At 40.1% G+C, this 23,555-nt stretch overlaps 1 protein-coding gene across 2 annotated transcripts in view; it reads left to right on the top strand.

The window, feature by feature from the left end:
• The first annotated feature begins 2,312 nt into the window (after nucleotides 1-2,312).
• MRPS9 (mitochondrial ribosomal protein S9) overlaps nucleotides 2,313-23,555 on the top strand; it is a 33,765-nt gene continuing 12,522 nt past the window's right edge. The window contains exons 1-5 of one of the 2 annotated variants that reach the window (XM_075425982.1): nucleotides 2,313-2,399; nucleotides 8,705-8,884; nucleotides 17,389-17,451; nucleotides 17,543-17,573; nucleotides 19,863-19,942. In XM_075425982.1, the coding sequence (XP_075282097.1) occupies nucleotides 2,322-2,399; nucleotides 8,705-8,884; nucleotides 17,389-17,451; nucleotides 17,543-17,573; nucleotides 19,863-19,942 (432 nt within the window). In that variant the 5' untranslated portion in view covers nucleotides 2,313-2,321. Of the gene's footprint in view, nucleotides 2,400-2,818; nucleotides 2,951-8,704; nucleotides 8,885-17,388; nucleotides 17,452-17,542; nucleotides 17,574-19,862; nucleotides 19,943-23,555 lie in introns of those variants that run through there. The other variant, XM_075425977.1, reaches the window with a different exon arrangement.

Raw genomic sequence — 23,555 nt, 5'->3', positions numbered from 1 at the left:
CCACATACACCGAGCGCTCGTCAGAAATTCTGTAACCTTGGACTGAAGCTATAGACCACATACAGACTCCTATGTCATTGAAAACGTGCTCCAGACTGCTAAAGCATTCAGTTTTATTTCACAATGGGCCCAGGAGTTGATAGACTTAAGGAGTTGGGAGAGTTGTATTTACAGCAGCCAGTCTCCAAGTACAAACGGACAATACTGTATAGGTGGCCCTGCTCCTCGAATTTAATTCATAATTAATTGCATGTGGGGAATGAAAACCGTCCACTCTAGCGGTGCTTTGTTTCTGTACAGCTGACAGGGGTGAGAGGTAACAATTGCTCAGTGCCCTGAGGACGGAGGAGCTCCTTCGCTGCTGAACAAAGCCAAGCCACAGGGAGACAGATGGCAAATAAGATTCACCACAGGCCTTGAAGAGGCCGTACCATCCCTGGCTTTCTCCACCCCTTCAGCTCTGCTGGCTGCTCCAGGAGGTGGGTCAGTGGGACTGTGACCCTAACCTAACCCCCTTTTTCTATTTTGGAGAAACAGCTGGAAACCAAATGCCATCCCTACACACCCTGCGAATGAAAGCACGGCTGCAGTTCCCAGCGCTTGGCCAGGTGTGCACAGGAGCGAGACACTCCACTGCTCTCCTTCAGTGCAGCGTTCATTGCATTCACTTCCAGGTAGCCATGTCAATAAAACTACCGATGTTTTCATTTTCACAGTTGGTAACTGCAAGAATCAATGCACTTTTCCAGGCAGCTTCTCCCTGACCTCCCTGCATGGGTGACTTCCCTTGCCCACCGCCAGTTTTCTCCTACCCTCTTTTACATCCCAGGGAGGAAATCATACCTGCGTCTGCACGGGGGGGAAGCAAGAGCCACCCATGGAAAAGTGAAAAAAAAACCCCAAACCTGGCAAAACAGAGATTCACTTCCAGAAATTCCTCTCAAATAGTAACTGCTCCTAAAGCAAAAAGTCTCAGTAAGTCTAAAGTGGAACTTTTAAAATTTTTAATTAATTTCCACTTTTCCTATGGTAGAACACGCTACTGCCAAAATCCAGTCACCTCTAAGGGTATATAGCAGGTAACTTGTGGAAACGATGAAAACTGTCAAGCTCTCCAGGTTCAGCGTCCAGACTAACGTCACCTTGGGAGGTGACAGTATTGACCCCAAACTCTCCCTGGGCAAGAGACAACCTCTGCATCTCCAAATCCTGGCATTATTTTCACAGAATGTTTGGGGTTGGAAGGGACCTCTGGGGATCATCTGGTCCAACCCCCCTGCAAAAGCAGGGTCACCTACAGCAGGCTGCACAGGATCTTATCCAGGCGGGTCTTGAATATCTCCAGAGAAGGAGACTCCACAACCTCCCTGGGCAGCCTGTTCCAGGGCTCCGTCACCCTCAGAGGGAAGAAGTTCTTCCTCATGTTCAGACGGAACTTCTTGTGCTTCGGTTTGTGCCCACTGCCCCTTGTCCTATTGCTGGGCACTACTGAAAAGAGTCTGGCCCCATCCTCCTGACACCCACCCTTGAGATTCATAGGCATTTATAAGGTCCCCTCTCAGCCTGCTCTTCTCCAGGCTAAACAAGCCCAGCTCCCTCAGCCTCTCCTCATAGGAGAGATGTTCCAGTCCCCTCACCATCCTTTTAGCCCTCCGCTGGACTCTCTCCAGCAGCTCCTCATCTTTTTTGAAGTGGGGAGCCCAGAACTGGACACAGTACTCCAGATGGGGCCTCACTAGGGCAGAGTAGAGGGGAAGCAGAACCTCCCTCGACCTGCTGGCCACACTCCTCCTAATGCATCCCAGGATTTGGATTTTTCCCTGGGAAAACCCCACTGCTAGGGTGAAACACGCTCTTTGCCACACCTGCCCGGAGCAGCGCTGTTGCGCCAGGCACGCAGCAGCTCCCAACGCCACCTGCTTTACCAGGACTCCCGATTTCGGCCTTTCCCCCCAGAGGCCGGGCTCACCAGGGCAGAGCCCGCATCAGCTGCCGCGCACATGCCCGGGGCCTGCCGCTGCCCCGGTCCCCGCTGCGACCGTAACGCGGGTTATAAACCGTCACTTCAACGACCAGTCTGAATTTTAACGATGCTGACGCGGCTGAACAGCTGAGACCCGCTGAGCCACCCCGCCCGACACGCGGCGCCACCGCCTACCGCGGGCCCGGGCCCGGCCGCGCACGGCACCGCGGGGCGCAGCGCGCAGGCGCGGACCCCGGCTCCGCCCCTCCCAGCCCCGCCGGCCAATCGGCGGCGTCGGGCTCCGCCGCGCCGCGCTTTCCCCGCCCCCCGCCGGCGGCCGGGACCGGGTGCCGCAGGCATGGCGGCGGCCGCGGGGCGAGTGCTGCGGCTGGGCGGCCGCTGGCGCGCGGCGGCGCCGGGCGGGCCGCGTGTCCAGGTGAGAGCCGGGCCCGGGGCCTTCGCCGTCCGCTCCGGTGCCCCGGGCCCTGCGGGGGGACTCTGCGCGGGGGCGGCGGGGCCGGTTCGCGTCCCCGACGCGGCTGCAGAGCGGGAGGGGCGGAGCGGGGGCGTCCCCGCCGGGGCGACAGCGGCCTCCGGTCTCGGAGGCCCCGGTTGGGCCGGGGTGTGGGGCCGCCCGGCCGGCGGGGCTGCGGCCTACCGGGCGCCGGAGGAGGCGGCGTTGGGGCGGGGAGGGCGAGCGCCGGCGCCGCGTTCGGCGAGCTGCCCGTCGGTTTCGATGGGCGCCGGTGTCCGGCTGGTTGCTGTTTAGTTAAAAAGCTTACCCGCTGTCGGTGGCGGGGACAGCCGCCGCGTTTGTGCGGTGGGGTCTGGTACACCCGTGCCTGTATTGAATCGGCGACCACCAGGCGGATGAAAAGGCGTGCTGGTAGCACTTCCGAGCTACGCAGTAATTTGGGACTATGGGGCCCGAAGAACTGTTCGGTGGCTGAACTAAAGCAAGCCCCGGAGCAAGAGAAGGTAGATGCGGTAAGGGAATGAACGTGGATACTGGGAGGAGCGATTTGAACTGTTTGTGTGGTTACTTCTAGATTAACTTCACCCGTGAGGGATGAAGGCCTGGCGCCCTTATGGGCAGTTCTTTGCGCAGCGGTCAGAAACACACGCGCTGAAGCTGCGCAAGGAATGAGAAAGAGAATAAGGCCGAAAATAGTCTAACACTTTATTTCGTTCTCAGTTGGAACAGTCTGTGTTGCTTTGGTTATCCTCTGTCAGAGAGATGATTGTGACAGTAACTTAGTTTTCCTGGCCAGGCAGCTGCTTGAGTTTGAACTGACGAAGATTTGTATTGTAAATGAGGAAATGATCTCAAAGGAGGAGTCACTGTAGAAGGTAGGGGTGGAAGGGCCTTGAGAGAGCATTTTTCTGCTGCTCTCGCCCCCAGGGATGAGATTGGTACCTAAAGCTATAGCTATATACAAGTCATCTAACTGCCTGTGGACCAAAGGCTGTAAAGGGAACTGATGGGCGGCAGGGCCCAGGAACTTAAGAGACCCTTCTTTGCCTTAAGTGTAGTTAACCTGTGGAACTGTTTGGTGAAGGTGTTCAGGATACTAAGTGTTTACGTGAATACAAAAAGCAACTTAAGAAGCTCAGAAGAAAATTAAGGAGGACTATTAAAAATAAGATATCAGCATGTCTTTGAACCACACGTTGCTGGGAACTGGGCAAGTGTCCTGGGAAAATTGCCACTACTTGTTAGTCCTCTCCTTGTGCCTCTCATACTGGCTGCTGTTCAGGACAGGGTAATTAGTTGATGTACCCTTGTTCTGACCTGCTTATAGCCATTTCTTACCTCAAGCACTTACCTGACCTTACTGTTAGGGAATTTTTTTTAAGATGTCTGTCCTGAAAATCTCTTGCTGGAGTTCAGCTCATTACTTCTTTTTTGTACTCAGAAGTCTCTTGCATTGAGAGAGGAAATGGGAGAGGAACTTTGTCATTCCAGTTCCCTTAGCTTTGACTTAACAACACATTTAGTTTCCTATTCTTTTAATGAGCAAACCCCACAGATTTAGCACAATTTCTGAAGAAAAAAACATGATCTGGCTTAGCTACTGTCGGTCACTTCTGATGCGATTAAATAGCTGTTCTCAACAGAAGAGTTCAGAGCACCGTATGTGCTATTTCAGTTGATTGGGTCCGGTACCTTATCTAAATAACCATGGATGATATATGTACTGATACCAGAGAGAGGTGATAACACTTGGGTGACCGTCTTTCAGAACTACATGTTTGGAATGGAGTAGCTTTTTCTGCAGGTGTTAACTAAGCTGGAGTTCAAGAGCCGGTGAGCATTGAATAACTTGTGCCTCAAAACAACCAGATCCAAATTCTGTTCCTTATTACACATGTCTGACACTTGCCAGATATCTATACAGTTAGAGCTGTCTTTATTTCCATAGTATACAGTCTTAAGCAAAACTTATTATGTAAATTTGGTCAAATATGCATAGAAAGTAGATTTTCTGGGTGGGGGAGACGCAGTTTTACAGTTACCTGTCAAGAGACTTCATTTTGAGAAAAAGTTTCTTCTGATGAAACGCTTTGTCAAATCAGGTGTAAAAAGTAGTACAAAATCACTTATGCATATTTGCTGACACCTTGTGATACTTTCTGATGTGTTTTCCAAAATGCTGTTGAAACGTAAAGCTGATACTGATTCACTTAATCAGTTCGTAGGCTGACTGAAATCTGAGATTATGTAAATACTGTTCTAAGTAAATCAATTAAAACACACTTTTTGTAACAGCACACTAGAAAGTCAAAACTCAGGTACTGAACAAAAAGTCGTTCTTCAGAAACTCAGGATGGGTCTGAGCATTTACATTCTGTGTGATCACTACATAATACACGTTTTTTCTTGTGCAGTGAGTGACCAAAGGACTGCATCTTGCCTGTCTGCAGGGTTCAGTAGCGCTAGCTGTGCCAGTAATTGGAGCAAGGGGCACAGGGCAGCTTTAGTCCTGCGTGCTGATGTGGTTATACAGCTCCAGCTCCACATCTCCGAGTGAAGTTCTGTCCCAAAGAGAGCTTTTTAGTCCAAATCCGTTTGTGCGCTGCATGGTTTTGGGAGAAGAGATGGTTGAAGTCTGCCGGCTTAGAGCATGGAAGCAGCATGAAAATGGTGCAACTGCATGTGTGCCACTTCATTTGGTGTTGTCTTCCATCTCTGTAACTATGTCATGTTGTAAAATGGACAACATTTTCTCTTGAATTCAAACCTCCTGTCTCTGATTCCCCATTCCTCCCATTCCAAAAGTACAGGAAGCTTGATTGCTATGTTAGTGATATGTATTACTTTTGTATTCATATAACTCCAGTGAAGCAAAATGAACAGGACAAGTAAACAGACAGGTCCTCGTTATTTCCCTTGTTGGAAAAAAACAGGCCAGAGAAGTTGAAGTTGTCTGAAAATGCTTATTTTTTTCTGAGGCAGATTTTACTTAAGATGATTTTCTATAAATTTACGTGTTCTCTGAAAAATCAAGATTTGCCAAGCTGTTTTAATGCTAGGTTCCTCAGGAAGGGGTTGGGAGGGAGGAGTTGATACCAAGAAGTTGTGTCCAGAAGTAAAGGCTTTCCCTTTTCCCCTGTCCTGGTGGATGTGTCTGTTAAAATTTCAGGAGGACTGTTAATAAATGTTATTATTTAAAAAATGGTGACGCTGCTGTAATGCCTTGTGAAATGTGTAAGAAGTGAATACAAAACTCTGTGGCTTCCTCTAGAACGTAGAGGAGCGTGCTTTCTCGTTTGACTGAAACACTGGAAGCGTTTAGCTGTGCTTTGCCATTTGTGCCTGTACCAGCCATGAAATAGTACTCTTATCCCTGAAGAGGTACCCAATACAATAGATATTAATTTGCATAAGAGGCTGTTTTCTAATTATGAACAGTTTATGTGTCCAGGGACTTTTGATTAGTGATGAATTGAAACTAGGGAAGAATATGAATAGCTTGAGGGAAGGAGGACAAAAATGAGAAAATTACAATAGAAATTCACAGGAATAAAATGAAAGCAATCTTTTTTAAAAGTATTCTGTTTAAAGCGTAGCAGAGAGAAAGCAATTTTGGGCCAACTAATAAGGAATCATATGTTCATTAACAAGAATTACAAATAATTAGTTACTATTAAGGCAAGTAAGACAGAAGATGAATTGAATTCTTTCCTGAGGAGTGACTAGGAGAGAAGAATAGGGAATATGCAGAAATACCTCTGCTTTCCTTTACTGCTTTCTAAGGAAATCACTGGAGCCTTGCCTGTGGAAAATGTGTACATTTAAAATTTTGATTATTTTTCTTTTAATTTTGTGTATGTCAATATAACCGCACAGATAACATGACTACATAAAAAAAGAAAAAGGAAGGGGCAAACCAGGACTAGCATTGCATATGATACATACAGGCTGTGGAGAAAACAAAGCAACAAGAGGCTCTTTGGCACTAAATTCTGCCTGAGAGCTGTTTTTAAATCTTTTCTAGCAGAGTTATTGGTTACTTTTTCAAGGTACATACCTTGAGGGGCGTGTCTTTGTCAGGCTATAAAAGTGTAGAGGGTCAGTTCTTTCTGTCTCGTGTGACCTCGTTATTCGAAGATTACTTTCTATATCAAACATTAGTGAATTCATGGGACCTATCCTGCAGCACAGGCATGTGCTATTCATTGGTTTAAGGCAGGGTATTGTAGTCTTTACTCCAAACTGAAATTTTGAGTGAGGTTGTTAGTTTTGTATGTTGAAGCCTGAGACAGTCACAGACAGGTAAACAGATCATGAATAGCTTTACGTACGTGCAGCAAATTGGATATGTTGGACCAGTCCATCCTGGGCTGCCAGATGTCCAGAATACCAACCGGGCTCTCTGAAAGCACAAGAAAGGACCAGGCAATACAGAACACCCAAAGCTGCTAGGCGCAGGTGAAGGTCATGTAAGCTAACTCGTGTTACTAACAGAAGGTGGAAGTTTGATCAGCTTTTGTGTTCGTCTTGCAAATATATCCAAGTAATCTCATTTTGGTGAGGTGTGTGTTTGTATCATTGTGGTTATAACTAGGTTTGAAGATTGCTGTTGTATTTGTCTTGGTTACAGGAAGATAGCAAGTATTTTATGCTATCCCTATTAGCTTAACTTGAATGGTAAAATCCGTCACAATGGTCAGCATGTCTAAATAGTGAAGAGAATACAGTTCCTGTGACTCACAGAACATTTAATGGTTTCAAATACTAGTTTTATTCTGTTCCTTGCAGTAGGAACCCTAACTACGTGACTTTGTTGTGTGTGTTTGGGTTTTAATGTTTGGCTAAAGGTAGACTGAGGCTGCAGCTCCAGGAGCAGCAGAAGAGATTTCATAATTTGCTCAGAGAAATGAAGGTAAAGAGAGGACTCCCCCTCGGCTTCCTTGCTCCCAGTTGTGTGGTTCAGCCACCTCCTCCTGTCAGCTTTTGCTCTTCTCCAAGCCTTCTCTGAACCGCTGGGACCTACCAGCTCGGCTGAGAAGTGCCCGCTGACTGGGAGGAAGCAGAGGGTAGTGTTCTGCCGCATTTAGGGAGCTGAGCTGGCTTGCAGAAGAGTTCGAGTGCCAGAGCTGGCACAGGGCGAGTGAAGGGAGTGGAGCAAAGAACGCTAGCGGGGAGAACCGTGAGATGGGCTCGCTCTGCCTTGTGAAGCTGCGCTGTCTGCTCACGAAGCCAAGCCGTGGCACGCTGAAGGGGCTGGAGAGAAGTGTTTCAGGGTACTGTGTGGTGAACAGAACAGGGTGTTTTTCTGATTCAGAAGTGATTCTTTTTCTGTCTTTGCTTTTCTGTCCCACACTCCCTTTATTCTTGTAATTCCTTCCCTCCCCCCCCGCCCACAGAAGACCACACAAATAATCAGTTCTCATTCACTTTATGGAATAATTAGGCTGTGGAGGATCTTAATACTGATGTTGTAGAAACAAAATAGTGCATAATATCAGCACTAGGCCAGAACTGGGGCATTACTGCTCTGTCAGTGAAGCTCCTGTTTGGCAGAGAGTTTGTTTGAAATTAGTCATCTTAACTACTGATTGTCTTGACAGAAGAAAAACTGATTCTGTGTTCCACAAAGGTCAAAACATAGTTATCCCCTGAGTTGTGACTTCTGAGCTGGAACAATGCTCAGTAGTATTTGCTGGTGAGAACTACCCTACTAGTTTTCTAATTGTTCTAGCCAAGGCTGTGCAATAGCTTAAGACCCATTCTGGCACTCTGAACAAGGAAGGAGCACCCCATAGCCTTTCCAGAACCTTTGGCAGTGTTTGTGCAGCCACGTGCTTCTGAAAGCCACCGGAGAGCTGCCCCGTGGATGCTTTTCATACTTCATGCCTTCAGGCGAAACCTGCTTATTTGCTGATAGATTTTTATTTTCTTTTAAGACTGCATCGGTTGTTCAGTGCCGTATTTTGCTTATGCTGGATGTTCCTGACATAGGATACTACATTTCTTTCCATCAGAAGAATCTTCTGAATTAATTGTCATGTGTGAAAATGTTCAACTTCTAGAATGTGTTTATCTGTTTATGGGCATTAAACCATTGGAAGAAACTGGTTTCATGAGTAATACTGCCTTTTCTAACTTATTACAAGAATGTGTTGAATCTTGTTATAGGTGTGAATGGCTTGTTATACTGTTCATTTTATTTAGAGCTCACTGTGCCAAAAATACAAAATAAATCCTTTGCTTTTGTTTTTTCTTTTTTTTGTTAGACATTAAGGCTAATCTATACCACTACAGCCATGCAGAGGAAAAATGTAAGAGCCTCAGGACCTGAAAAGTACACAGAGGCATTTATTAAAAAACAGATTGAAGAGTTCAACCTAGGAAAGAGACATTTAGCCAACATGATGGGAGAAGATCCAGAAACTTTTACCCAAGAGGATATTGATGTAAGTACAGTTGCTCTGTTGGAGAAGTAATTTACTGTAGAGTTTCAGATATTGAAAGCACTTTACTTCAGCATGAGCCCCTCAGCTCTCTGTGAATTTTAATCAAACTGTCAGAATAAGAAAGAATGCTACTATACATTGCAAACATTGCAACTGTGACTGTGAATAGAGATTCTAACCCTGCTGCCATGTGAGGTCAGACATCACAGTACAGAGCTGTATACCATATCTTGCTAAAGCACAGTAGGTTCTTTTAAAAAGTACTAATGGATAATCCCCTTGATCTGAGGTTATAAGAGGCACTGTAAAGGTTTATGTAGCACTTCGAAACGTTTACCCACAATTTGACCTGCTGTGTATATTTAGGTCAGGTTTTCTTGTATGATACTGTGGTTGCTTGTAATGCAAATTAAATTTTATAGGATGTTTTACAACTAACACTCTGGTTTAGGGTAGGGATTTTAATATAGACGTGAATTTAAGCTCATATCAGTAGCTCCAAACATGCTATTTTATTGCCATTTTCTCTGGAAGCTGACAGTTGGGTGGTCTCCTCTTTCTCCGTGTCATTTAAGCTCATGTATAGATATGCTCCGTTGCACTTGGAAAAATGTTTTTTTGCATGGATTTTTTTTAATGTCCCACCTGGTCTTCACTTCTGTCATTTTTGTCTTACTTTATCACACATCAGAGGCAGGAAGGAGAAATGTCATTTGGTGACATTCACTCTTAGGTGGAGCTGCATGAAATCTCATGGCTGAAGCTTTCTCTGCGCAGCAGCAACACTATTAGTGTATCAGCAGGACCCTTAGGGTAGATGTAGTAATGTGGTGCATGCCAAAAAAGAGGTGTGTGTGATTTAGTTTTTTCAGGGTGAGGAGATTGTTTGTTGCCTCTCTCGGTGGCAAAATTCTGTCAGCATAGCTGCGTCCACATGAGAGGTCTTGACAGCATGCTTATGCCAAGAGAGAACTACATCTGTAGGTGGTGATACAGGCTGATTTCAAACACATTTGACAGGCTTCAAAGTAAAGTTCAGAATACTCCTCTGAAAATAGACAGCAAAGTAGAGAAGAGACACATAGTTAATGGCCTGCTGAGAAAAAGGCTGAAATGAGACTTGAGTTTTATCACGTATCCGTAAGAGAAGCTTGACTTCAAGTCACAGATCCATAGGAAATCGAGCTTCATGAGCACAGAGCTATGCAGTGATACAGCGACTACTTTCGTTCAGAATCGTAGATGTTACTTTGCTGTTTTACAGATGAGAGCCAATGCAGAGACCCTTCCAGTCTCAGTGCAGAGCGGATAAGGTCCTGTCAACAGTAAGAGCATTCATCGAGGCATCTGGGTCAGCAGTAATAGCAGCCTGTCTGTTTACACTGGCTTTCTTATTGCTCTACAGACTATAAAATCTCCTGTATTTTTCAGAGGTTTTTTCTTACCTTTAATGAACTTTATCTTTTGAGTTACTTTCTTGTAAAGTATACATGCTCAGACCTGCCACTGGAATGCCTCCCATGTTAGTACGGTGTGATGGTGGTGTTAATAGTTCAGTTTGTTTGCCTGCAAGGTTGATGATAGGAGAATGCATTAATCTGCAGTCTGGCTTCCTTCCTTGATGGGGTCTAGGGGGAAGACTTACGGACAGCAAGACTTCAAGAAATGGAAAATGACCGTATCTGAGTAGTGTTTTCTTCTTTATGAATCCACGGGACTATGATCATTTGCACCAAATTATCTGTGCTCTGTCATTAGTAAAAAGCAGATTCATTCTGGAAATTCGTTTTTACAAATGCAGTGCAGGTGACAAGTATGGGACTGCTTTGCAGAATGTTTCTGAAAAGCTGGAGAAGCAGAGCCAAAAGAGTAGTGTTTTGTTTGGTGACAGCAAGTATCTGTGATACGTATTTGATTTCTTCATCTTCTGTCAGGTGTTGGAAAATACTTAGAGTGGGTAGTAGGGTCTGCTATGCATAATTAAATTTCTGTTATAAAAATACAAAAGCTGCTTAAGCGCTGGCAGGAGAATTATCAAACTTTACATTTCGAACAGTAATAATTCTTTCTGATGAGTGCTTATATACCTCCATGTCTTCTACTGTTAATCAATCTGTGCAGTATATATCAAAAGTAGACATCATAGGATTCTGTCCTTCACTGGAGTTTTAGGTAAAGCTAAACCTTGTGAAGTTTTAAACAGGAAAATAAGTTGACTTACTTGGTAATCCTTCTGGATGTTGTGGAAGCAGAATCATCTCTTACTGATGCTATTATTTAGGAATGAAAAGTTAAGCTGTGCATTACAACTGTATTTCTGGAGGAGAAAAAAAAAATCCAGCAAATTGATATATAACTATGCAGAAGACTACCAATTGCTTTTTAATTGGTATTATAGACCTAACTCTGAAGCTAGGATGTTTTATTCTCCTATGTGTGAATATGTGCTATGAAGTTTCTCTAATTGATTTGCTTTGCCCATTCCATTTGATGTATCATTTTTCATATTTCATATTTCATAATTTGTGTTCATTTCTAATGAACAGAGTCGTTAGGACAGGCATGTCTAAGTACAACTGACAGCTAACATTAGGTGCCAGATGCAGTTTATAAAGCTATGTAGAACTGCAGAGAACAGTTTAAATAAATTAGCACCTGTACATTAGTCTCACTTGCTGGTAATTTATAAGCGAATCAGTAGAGATGACATTTAGGTAAGTCATTGATCAAGTTAACAGCTGCATACCCACTGCCCAGCTGGGATACCTAATTAATAGAGATTGCAGTCCTGACCTAGTGCTTTTCCCTGGTTGAGTCTGTAATCCTTTTATTTCGTGATTTAACTTTAACTTATGGTTGTAGTAAACAGCCCACCTTCATTTTCCACTGTCAGTTCTGTGATATTCTACTTTAAAGCTCAGAAATCTAAGTAAGATTAATACAAGAAAAACATTTTAATCTTCCTGACCTATTTATGTGCCAGTATTTTTATTCATTTTTATGCAGTCACTAAATGCTCTCCCAGATACGAGCTTATCATAAAGCAATACTCTTTCCCCATAAGAGTTAGTAAAACTCAAAAGCTAGAGATCTTTGTTCGTTTTCTCGTCTGCCTTATGACCTAATAGATTGTTGTCAAGCAGATGGAATAATTTGCATCTAGAATATGTGTTTATCTTCACTAGCATATATATTGTTGCAAAAGTACCAGTAAGGTTGTTAACTATGAAAATGTTAAATGTGGAAAAATTTCATTCCTTATAGGATATAGTTTCTTTCAATGAATTAAGACTTCTGTAATGAAAAATAGGTTGTATTCAGTTGCTTTTAAAAGCGTCTCGGCACATCTGATTTCTAAATAGATTCAAATTTTAGCAATGCAAAGTGTTAGAAATGAGTGAATGTTGACATATGTGAAATGTTACAAATGTTGTTCAGAACCAAATGTATTTCTGAATTCCTGTTGTCTGCAAGAAGTGTGTTGTCCAGCATTGTCCTTACAAGAAATACTGGATTTTGTATTGTTTTTTGAATAGTTGAAGCTAGAATGCTTTTTTCAACTTTTTTTTTTTTTCCAGCGGAGCCAAACTCAGCATCAGTGTTTTCTTACTTCTGCATCAAAGTCCATCTGAAATGATGACTGCTGTAATTTTTTTCTCTCTTTGAAATACTGTGCAGTGTTTTGAAAAGTTGAAATGAACATAGGAAAGATAGGAATAATGACTGTTTCTTTCAATGGGTTTTGTTTTGGTTTGATTTTTTTTTCTCTGCAAGCTCTGGTCAAGACATTCGTTTTTGTCTTGAAAATAATTAAGTAGTATAAAAATGTAGTATTAAAAGGAGGTGGGCTTTTTCATATAATGGTAGTGTGTTGTTTGTTTGTTGGTTGTTTTTTTTAAGTGATGGGTTAAAATGATACATCACTGAACTTGAAATTTCGTTCTGTCCAAGCTAGAATTTGGCTTTAGATAAACAGACAAATTATTGGGATGGTTTCAATAAATTTTAGTAGTTGGTTGTTAGAGGAGGATTTTGTTTTACAAGGTGAACTTAGGTGTGTCACTGATTTTTTTTTTTTTTTTTTTTTGTGTTAACCATTTCTGTCTTGTTAAATAAAAAAGCTATTTCAGAGTTAGCATTTCACGTCCCGTTTGTGTTTCATTCATTCCTGGTTCTACCCCAACTGTTCTGTATTTTAGATGCCAAAAAATTCAAAGAATACTGCTACTGTGGTTAGAGGGAAGAACCAGCAAACATCTCAATCTGAGAAATGCTGAAGTACAGTGGCTAATAATGTGATTCAAGAGGCAGGGTTTCAGAAGGGTCTCGTGATCGAGTTGAGGAGTAGAAGAAGCTGAAACAGGCATTTTGTTAAAACATTATGGCATAAAGTGTCACTCCTCACCTCAGTGTTGTGATGATTAAAGTTTTGTGTATACTTAAAAAGGAATGAGCTGGTTTCTTGAGTACTCTGCCAAAAAGGATGCTGCTGCAAGGGAACCACAGGGTAGAAGTTTTGGGGGTTTTTTTTTCTTCTTTTTCTTTTTTCCTGGTTTCCTACAAAATACCTTTCCTCACTGGATGTTACTTAGGTAACTATCTTTTCACATGATTTGAATAACGAAAATTAGTGAATTTTTTAATGTTTGAGCCGTAGATGCAAGAAACGTTTGGGAAGATGCTTGGGCAAGATCAGTTTGCCCTGCTCGACCTTTCCTACTTATGGCGGGTTATTTTAGGGCTGAATTGTCTCAGTCTCCTTCCTCTATCCCAATGTGACTCAGTCAACTCAATTTGAATTGAAGTGTTGAATTCTTAATTTCTCAAGATGTTAAAAAAAAAAAAAGTAACCCAAGCTGAACTTGTTTGATTCAGAGTTAGTCTCTGATGTTTGAGAAAGTGAGGGAACAAAACGTCTCGGCTTGCAGATAGGTAGGAAGGGAAGGAGGATCAGAAGTCAGTGTGTGCACCAAGCCCAGTGAGGAGGGAAGATGAGGGTGTGGCAGGTATACTGAATTTGCACAGTATGGCACATACAGTGCTGGACAGATTAGTTAATGGATTGGTTTGCATGTTTGAAGGACCGCCAGATACGATTTTTTTTTTTATGAGGGATGGAATCTTGTTCTCATTGTTCCCACTGGCTTGAATTCAAACTTTTAGCTGCAAGTGAAAGGCAGTGTGGTGCTCTGGGCAGTGTATTAAATGATCTGACTCCTCCACACGTGATCTTATAACAAGATTCCTTTTAGTTTGTTACAGGAATGTGAAGTTTACCAATGCGGTTTCAGAAATGTCTGATGTAAATCATGTTGTTACTAACTTGTATTCATCCTGCTCTATTATTTTTTAAGGTGTGACTACTGTTTGGTTTTTTTGTGTGTGTGGATCAACAGTAGAGTCTAAAAACAAGCACTTTCAAATCCTGAAAGGAAATGGTTAAAATTTTGTTTAATAGCTCAGAGTAGAAGCAGGCTGTACCCTTTCCACCTTTTTCCAGTAGTTTATGGAATTATTTTTGGAAGCACTGTTGTGTTACTAGGTACCAGGATTTTTTTATCGTGTTTCTGCTGAAAATGATATGGATGTTTCTTTTTTAGAAAGTTTGTGTTTTGTTTCCAAAGACAATGGCAACAGTGTGATTTAACAAACAGAATTGTGAAATAGCAGCTCAGAACCTGTGGAGGCTAGAGTGTGCTGAATGAATCTTGCATAGTTGAAATGGTGGCCTGAAGAAAGTAGGTCTTGGTCATATTCAGCATGACATTTCCTTTCTCATCTAGAGTTAAGTCAAATTAATCACTGGAAGAACGGTATGGGCCATGACCCTTAAGCTGAAAACCACTCCTAGGATGGAAAACTGCAGTTAAATGTCAAAGGTTTCTTGAGAACTTTACTGCTAGCATTTAAACCTTGATTATAAAGTTTTAAGGTGGACCTTCACCTGCTTTTTGTATGTTCAGAAAAATGCAGAATGTGCAGTTAATTCTTTACAGGATTTTGACTCCAGACATGGAGATTCTTGACAGGAAGCCTGTGTTCCAAATCTGAAGACATTGTTAAAAGATTTGAGGAGAATATTTCATGGCTATTTATGTGCTCCAGCTGTAGTTTGGAGAGACTAATTCTGATGATATTCCTAAGGTTGATCTACTATCTTATTTTATTGCTAGTACACACGTGTGTTGAGAATTACAGTTTTTCCAAAATACTCCTTTTCTGCAAAACCTGAACATTTGCATAGACAAAATCAGCTGCTATAAGTGAAGTTTCTGAGAGGCAGACTGACTTGCTGTGAAGTTGCTAAAAGTACAGTCTGAGGACACAGCTATTTCAAATTAAGAAGAAGCTTCTGAATAAAGTTGAACTTGAGTCTGTTGCATCCCAGGATAGTTCCTAACAGGATATAAAGACAAATACCCCATCTTTGATTGCATTTCCATAAAAAGGGAGAAGGCAGGAAGACTCTCGTTCTTTCCATTTTGGAACAACAAAAAAGCAAACTTAAAAGTGAATTATTATTCTTTGGCTAGTTGCGTGTGGAGAGCCTAAAGTGGATGTTAGCATTTCTTAATTCAGGGTTTGTTTTTGCTTTAGCATAGTAAGACGTGAGTATATACTCAAGCAATATAAACTAAACTTTCTAGAAGTGGAAGGTCTCAGATGGCAGCCACTCTTTTCAATGTAAATGTTAAATTGTTATATTTGGCATTTATTAGGGAGGCATAGTTACAGTAACTGTTCTGACTGAGATTCTGGAAATGCTTGTATAAAGACTACATCTTAATTGCACATGCAGTCAGTCTCAGTATCCTGTAATAAATTCTTTTAATATATAAGGTGTTTGTTTAACATCATTTGGCTCACAGCAGATTTCTCTATTGTCATCATAATTAATCCCCATTTGTTCATAAATAGGTGTTCACCTACTGTGTGTATGCATAAAATGCCCATTGACTAACAAATGGGAATACAGTAGTCACTAAGAGAAACAAAATTACCATTTCATAAAATCAAGTTAAGCCTTTTGTTTGCTTCAGAATTCTCAAAATTTCTGTTCAGAATGCCAGTAGGGGATTAATGAAAGTAATAGGTTAGGTCTTTTTACACTGCATGCATATTAAATCAGTTGAAGCACTGACAAACCACTCCACGTCCGTGGAAAAAATTACCAGCAAGTAATAGCCCTAAGGTAGCCTAACCAACAAAGAGCCATTCTTCTTAAGAGGAGATTTTAAACTCTGATTTTATTGTAATTCTACTTTTCTGTACTGTATAGTGGAAATTTAAACGAGACCACTGCCAGAGGGGTTTATTCAGTTAGTCCATGTTACTGTACAAGCACAAGATTTCTATATCAAGCTCTACTACCCACTGTCTGAAGTTGGCTACGCTTGCCAGACCCCTGTGTCTGGGGAGTTTTGATGACTAGCTTTTTCTGGGGTTTTTTTGTTTTTTTTTATGGAAATAAATAGCTCTCCTAAATCCGTATTTTTGCTTTATTAAATTATGATTTAGTTACATTGAAGAGGATGAGTAAGATGGTGTTGAACAGAAATGCATGTAATTGGGCTTAACCTTATAAAGTGCTTTGCCTTACATTTTGCCGGAATGATTTGGAATATTGACAATACCTACTTTATTTGTTGGAGGTATATAATACTAACTTTTTACATCACATGAATTGCGGGTAGATAATTGGTTAAGTAAAAGCAAATTGTATGCCTTGTAGTGTACTTTGTGAAAACAACGGTAAACAGTGAGTGTGTAATGAATGTCGTACATTTTTCTAAATTGTTTTAGCAAACCCTTAGGTATCTAAGGAGAAGGAAGATGGTATTGAAGAGTCTTTCTTCTCTGAGCAATTAGTTCGAGTTGAGCAAAGATTGTAGTGACTCACAGTTGTTTCTGAATGCAGTGATCAATGATATGCTTGTTTAGGCTATGTAAAATATATTCTGCTGCCATAACAAATGCTGCTTTTGGACAGGAAACTACAGCTGTAGAAACTGGGTTTCTAAATGTGTAACACTGTGCTTTGTCCAGTTGCTTTAAATACAATTTCCGTGCTTGGTCTGTCAGTAGGCACTGTTAACAAGCAACGATATTTTCAGAAAGATAGACTAAATGTTCTTATTTCCTCTAGAAGTCACAGCGCTTGAAATTTTAGGGGGAAATCACTGTGTATAAAGGTAGTCGTTGCACTTGAGTAGTTCTGATAAGTTATGATAAATGCATACCATAAAAACTCAACTTTGCAGAAGAAAGTTCAGTCATTCTGATATAGTAGAGTACAGCCTTCAGAATGAGGTTTTACTTTTCCTGAGGATTCCTGAGGAAATGATTTGCTTTTCAGCACAGCACATATGCAGCACTCTTACTGATTTGGTTGTCTACTGTATGAAAGTTATGCTATTTTTCTCTACAGGAAAATACCTAAGAAATTTTTTGATGATGCTTTTGTGGAAAAAAAATACATATATGATCTTTATTTTTGTTTTCAGAGAGCTATTGCTTATCTCTTTCCTTCTGGCTTATTTGACGAACAAGCCAGGCCCATGATGAAGGTAGGATTTTTTTGTTGCATTTCTGAGTAACTGTAGCATGATATTTTAAGTAACTTTTTCCTTTTGCTGATATTTGTTTATTTACTTGCAGCATCCTTCTGAAATCTTTCCAGAGCAGAGGAGTAAGTGTTCATAGATTATTATGATATTATTATTGTTATTATTTCTAAGTATTAGAATTTTTGCATATGTGGAATTCCTTATTTTCACAGATTCACTTTTCCCCCATGTTTCTAACAACTTCTAAGACATGAGCAGTGAAAACCTTATCTGATATTCTAGTTTTTAGGGTATAAAGTACTGCTAGATTCTGGAACATCAGTGGTCTTTTCAGATGTCTTGTTAACTGACTATAGATAAATGTTTTTCATTTTGTAAAAATAAACAGTAGATAGGATGCTGTGCAGAATCTGTTAAAATCGGGGGGAAGACCTTTTGTTGAATTCAGTAGCTTTTTGTCAGAGCTGTCTATCACAGCCGTAAAATATTCATTAATACTATTTTAAACCATAAGTTTTTCTGGTAACTTCATTGCTCTAAAAGCTTAGAAATTGCAGCTTTAAAATTGCCAGTTGAGAGAACAGGGAGAGTGGAAACTCTCCCAGTCACATGTTGGTTTTTGCCTGAAAGTCCCAGCTCCACGCTTATGTCCATACTGTCTTTGGTCTTGCCCCTGAGACACTGTGTGAAGTCCCAGCTGTCAGAGATACGCCAGTATGTTGGTCAGTGAGAACTTCACTGAAATCATCAAATTAGTTTTACATAGAATACATTTAAAAGCTATGTCAAAACCTGACCACTTCCGACTCATGTTAGGTATGAACCGGTAGCATGGGTGTGAAATTCTGCTCTCTGCTGAGCTATCAAGTCCCAGATGGACACTTCTGATTATTGGTGAAATCTTACCATTTGCCTTCCTTCCTTAATTTCCCTGTTCCTGGAATTAATTGATACTTGATGTTTTGGGGGCTTTGTGTGTCTTTTGGAAAGCTGTCTAAATAATCTAAAATTTTGGAATTTCAGTTTTCAAATGGTATGATGCCTTATTTTCTAACTTCACAGTATTGTGAAGTAAAAAGTAGACAGCAAAAGGGTAAGGGAGAGTTAATCATGATGCAGCTTTAAAATCCAAGGGCTGTTTTATGGCAGAACTGAACTACTATTCTATATGTTTTTAGGACTAAAGAATTCTTTGAAATGCTAGTTGTGTCCTGAGGAGTGTAAGAACTAATTAATAGAAACGTATATCTTTGTATTTACATCTAAAAATAGCATTTTCAACAAGAATCTCTTGTAAGGCGGCATTGTCTTGTCCATGCATTGAATCTTTGATAGTTTTGAAGTACAAAACCGTAAATTTATACTGCAGAATGTTCCCTGTACGGTAATTTCAACAAAATATGCTTTCGCAGCTGCATACATGCAAATTCACACATTCTGCTAGTAGTATGTGTGGGTAGAAGCCCTCTGTATTCCTTCTGTTCTAGTAAGTTTTGCATCTTTCCATTCAACTTCTGCTGTATGATGTCTTAGCGTTCCAGTGCGATAGACATTGTGCTTATCAGACAGGTTCTCGGAGTCTTATCTTTGCCTATGGCTTAAATAGCTTCATTTAAACATCCCTGGATAAAATGGCAGTTCAATTTGTAAAAAGCTCTCAGGTTTTTATTTTTGTCACTTTTCTTTATTTGAAAAAGATCTTTGTAGTGTTATATTTAAGTTGATTTTTTTCCAAAGTTGAAATTTATTTGTCCTTAAATAACATTTTTTTTGATTAATAAAATAAACTGGATGTGCTGAATGATACGGAATATATGTTTTCTTGCTGAACTAATTATGTCAAACATGGTATAGGTCTTTGTCTTTAAATACTCCAAAAGTATTAACATGAACATGTCCTAAAATCACCCAAGTTCTGAATACACTTGTTACCGCAGAAGAAAATTGTATGAAAACTTAAGTATAGTTTAGACATACTATACTAGTAAAAAAATTTGCTCTGGATTTCAAGCACTGTTTTCCAGAGCTGTTAGTTTTTCATCTTCAACAATCATATAGACTTCAGTTGTCTCTTAATTTGTACTTCTTCCTATTCTGAAATGGATACTGCTATCTGTAATACGAACTGTACAGTCCTTGAAAGTTTATTGAAGATGTACATGAGGGATATCCTCATGTTAAACAATATTTGGAAATATTATATTAAATATTTGGTTATAATTGCAGATGGAGATTGGTTTGAAACAAAGTAGTCTGATTTCCAGACAGGTCGAATACCCGTAACATGTCTTTGTTCTCTGATATTTAAAAAGGTAATCGGTGTTATGAAAGTGGTTTATAACTGCCATTAAATACAGGGGCTTTTTTAGTGAGTGTATATTGCTTTCTTGTCTAATCTTGCTTTTCATTAGAAATCCAGTGGGGAGAAGATGGCCGACCATTTCACTTTCTTTTTTATACTGGCAAGCAGTCATATTACTCATTAATGCATGTAAGTATGTTATAATGTGTAATAAATAATGTTAGTTCCCAGTCAAGTACATGTTACTGTAGAGATGTGTATCTCGAGCTCTTGAGTTTCCTCATGTTTTCGCAGTAGGCCGTAATATCACCACTGAAGCTGAATGCAGTGTATATTTTTATGTCAGTATATCCATTATTAGGGGCATTTTTATGTCACATTTAAGAGAACAGACTACAAAATAGTTCCTGTTTTAATTTTTGGTTTATTTTATAGTTTTGGCTATGGACTGGGTTTGAGTAGTCTGAATGTTTTCTTGTAGACTGTTTCTGGTTAGTAGCATGAGGTTTGTAGTGGAGAATGCATATATAACAAAAATGGCTAGTTCTAGGAAAATTCATTGTAGAGTAAAAAATAATGTTGTTTTTTTTTCCCCTTGAAGGGCAAAGAAAGCTATAGGACATGTTATTTGTACTGACATTTAGTGTGAAGAAAATTTGCATTTAAACTGCTTAATTGATTTTTCTGAGCCTGTTCCATTCATGCAAACTTAAGGCTTTTTCTGATTAGTATGGTTCCAGGAGTGAAGGATCTGCATCTGTTTACCTTTATGAAAAAAGCTGTATCTAACAGAACATCACTAGACCCTGAGTCTTAACATGGATTGTGAGCAGATGCTTCGTATCTGTGACCGTCACTGGCGCAGGCGTTATCTGCCTCTTCAGAAGAGTTTATAGAGAGATATGCATGTTTCTTACGTGTACTTACAGAAGACAAAAGCATTAATCATGCATGCAGAAATATTTAATTGGACAATCGTGTCAGATTTTGTTTCTTTATTAGGTAGTCTTAAAAAGTTAGTTCTATGTTTAGTCTGTTGTCAAAAAAAAAAAATCTTATGTTGTCAAACTCAGCACACAGCTTCACTGAGTGTAGTGTTTTTATTAGAATTATCTGGTATTTATTTGCGTTCTGCGTACCTAGAGGACAAAATCCGCACTTGTCAGGTACATTTATTTCTTTGGGAGAATAAAAACCACCCCTCCCCTCTTTTTTTCTGTTGTTGACCTTGGGCAAATGAGCTTCTTGCCCTGGCAGAAATGAAATGAATGATAAATGTAGAGTGTGTCTTTGCTGAGTAATGGAGCCGCGGCGGAGGCTTTCCACAGAGGTTTTCTCTCGCACAGCCTGAGGCAGCCCGAGGACCCCTGCTGTTCATTTAAATAGGTATGTCAAATCTGCCTCGAAACGCCGCTGGTTTGATCTGTGGTAATATTTGTGAAGGTTCCATATGGACTTGAGCCCCCTGCAGTGCTAAGAAATAATGTACAACGCTTCATGGTGCAGACGCAAATTTTCTCTGAAAAGGGATGCAGTGCTGCGTTTTAGCTGTCGGAGAGGATGATGGAGCTGACGCGCTAGGCCTGTCAACTTGTTACACGGATGGCTTGCACGCAGCGAGGCTGTGGAAAATCTGTGCCTTTTAACTTTTCTACTTAATCACGGTTGTAGCATTGCCTTTAGACTGTATGCTACATTAATTCTCTTCCTGCCTTCTGCCTTTCATCCCAAGTTTCACGGAAAAAAGTAAAGCATGCAGGTCTTGTAGAGGAGCCTTATCAAACAGCTGTCATCCGACAAGCTATTTGCATTTGTTTTGGCTGAAACAGAGCAACCCAAGGGCAAGATGTTTTTGTTGCATTCCATCATAATGAAGAAATTACAAATTTTACAAGGAGCACAAGTTTATTTTTAGCTCTTCCTAGCAGTGAGAAAGAGCACGCAAGCTTGCCTTGGAAATCTCTAAAAGAATAGTGTGTGTCTTGTTTCTAACAGCGTGGCAGCCACCCTCAAACAAATTGGTTTGGTAAATGCATTTTTCATTAGTATAGGAGACTTGAGTTTCTTTGACTGTCTCTAAATATTTTTCATGAAATAAGGGATTTAGGTGTAGAGAAGCCTAAGTGAGGTTTAACAGGGTGGTTGGTTTTTTTGTCAGCTAAATGAAAGCTGAAATCTGCATGAAATTCCCAACGTTGTTTTAACTTCTTATGAGGCCAATGTGTACTTAAGAAAATGTATTTTGAAATCTTAAAGCTAATTAATTCAGCTAGGGAGAAAAGGGTTGTATGTTACACAGCCTAGTGTAAGTAATCAGCCTCATTTGAGGATGTCCTTTAAATGCTACATTAAGTCCAATAAATCAGATTAATATTTAGCTTAAACTTGTATACCACAAATTACTACATAGACTCACGTGGAACTTCAGTTTTATTAATTGCTGGTAATATAACTGATCACAGCATTATTTAGTTAATGTTAATAAATAATATTGCTCACTTACTAAAACAGGCTGGGTATATTCACATGTATTATAACTGCGAATATATATTGTTATGACTTGAATATTAAATTAACTTTCATAAAGGATATTTGCTTTACATTCCATTGTTGTCTTTGTTCTGCCTGTTGAATAAAGTTTAGCTGTAGGGAAGAAGACAATTTTTTTCTTCTGATGCACAGAAGAATGTTTATTGCATGAAATACCATTTCTTGAATGTTTGATAGTATGTTTGATCATCATTGAACTTAAAAGTTTTTAGAGTAATGTCATGTTTTTGTAATTTGTAGAACAAGATGAAATGGTCTCTACTTACCATTCTATCTAGCAAAATAGGAATTTTGTGTAATTGTACTTCTTGTACTTCTTTAGAAATATCAGAGGTTGAAGATCAAGGGTAAATGCTCTAACAATAGAGCATTTTAACTTTTGAAAACAAAACCTAAAATACCCTGAAGTATATGCTGAAGTCACAAACACTTAAGAAGAAAAAAAAATACAAACTGTGATGTAAAATGATGTAGTCTCTGCAGCATATTGTAACCAATATATTAAAATTAGATTTTTATGGAAAAAAAATCTTGCTTCTAGGGTTCCATTTGCTAATTTCTTCCCCAAAATTTTTATGCAGAGTAAAATAAGAGGTTGTTTTTTTTTTTTTAATTTTGAGAGCATCCTTGTAGAGATCTGAAATTTGATCTATTAGAAATGGAAGCATTTCAGTATATAGCCAATCTTGTAAAATCAGCTATTTTGATTGTGTTAAAGCTGAGTTTACAAGACACACAGATGTGTACGTTCATGAATTGGACTATTGAATCCTGAAGTGATTAGTAAAATCTTCACCTGCTAGCTTTGAAAAAGCAAATGTGCCTTCAGATGCTTGCTTTAGCCTTTGGGGAGTGAAGATTTGTCAGATAAATTATTGGGCATTACATGTTATTCCTGATTTTGCAAAGGCTCTTCCACATACTTGACTTCACACGTGAGTGGTTCTTTTACTCTGTTGACTTCATCTCTATATAGAGATTAAATACATGCATTAATTTTTTTTAATACTTAAGACCAAAATTTTATTTCATGCCAGTCCATTTTCCGTGCCAGAAGTATGCAGGAAATTATATTTAGTGTTTCTCTAGCACTTACTGGTATTTTAAACTACTACTTTTTAATGTTGTTTGACTTCATCTGCTGTATAAGGGTTCTTTGTATGAATGGACATGATTACTTTAACTAGATCAGTTTGAAGAGGTGATTTTAATTCCTAGAAGCGCACATTCTTAGAACTTAAACAGGCTGTGG

Source organism: Opisthocomus hoazin, chromosome 1, assembly GCF_030867145.1.
Source record: "Opisthocomus hoazin isolate bOpiHoa1 chromosome 1, bOpiHoa1.hap1, whole genome shotgun sequence".
Classification (NCBI taxonomy): Eukaryota; Metazoa; Chordata; class Aves; order Opisthocomiformes; family Opisthocomidae; genus Opisthocomus; species Opisthocomus hoazin.
The sequence above is the reverse complement of the archived record's forward strand: the minus strand, read 5'-3'. Positions and strand labels throughout refer to the sequence as shown.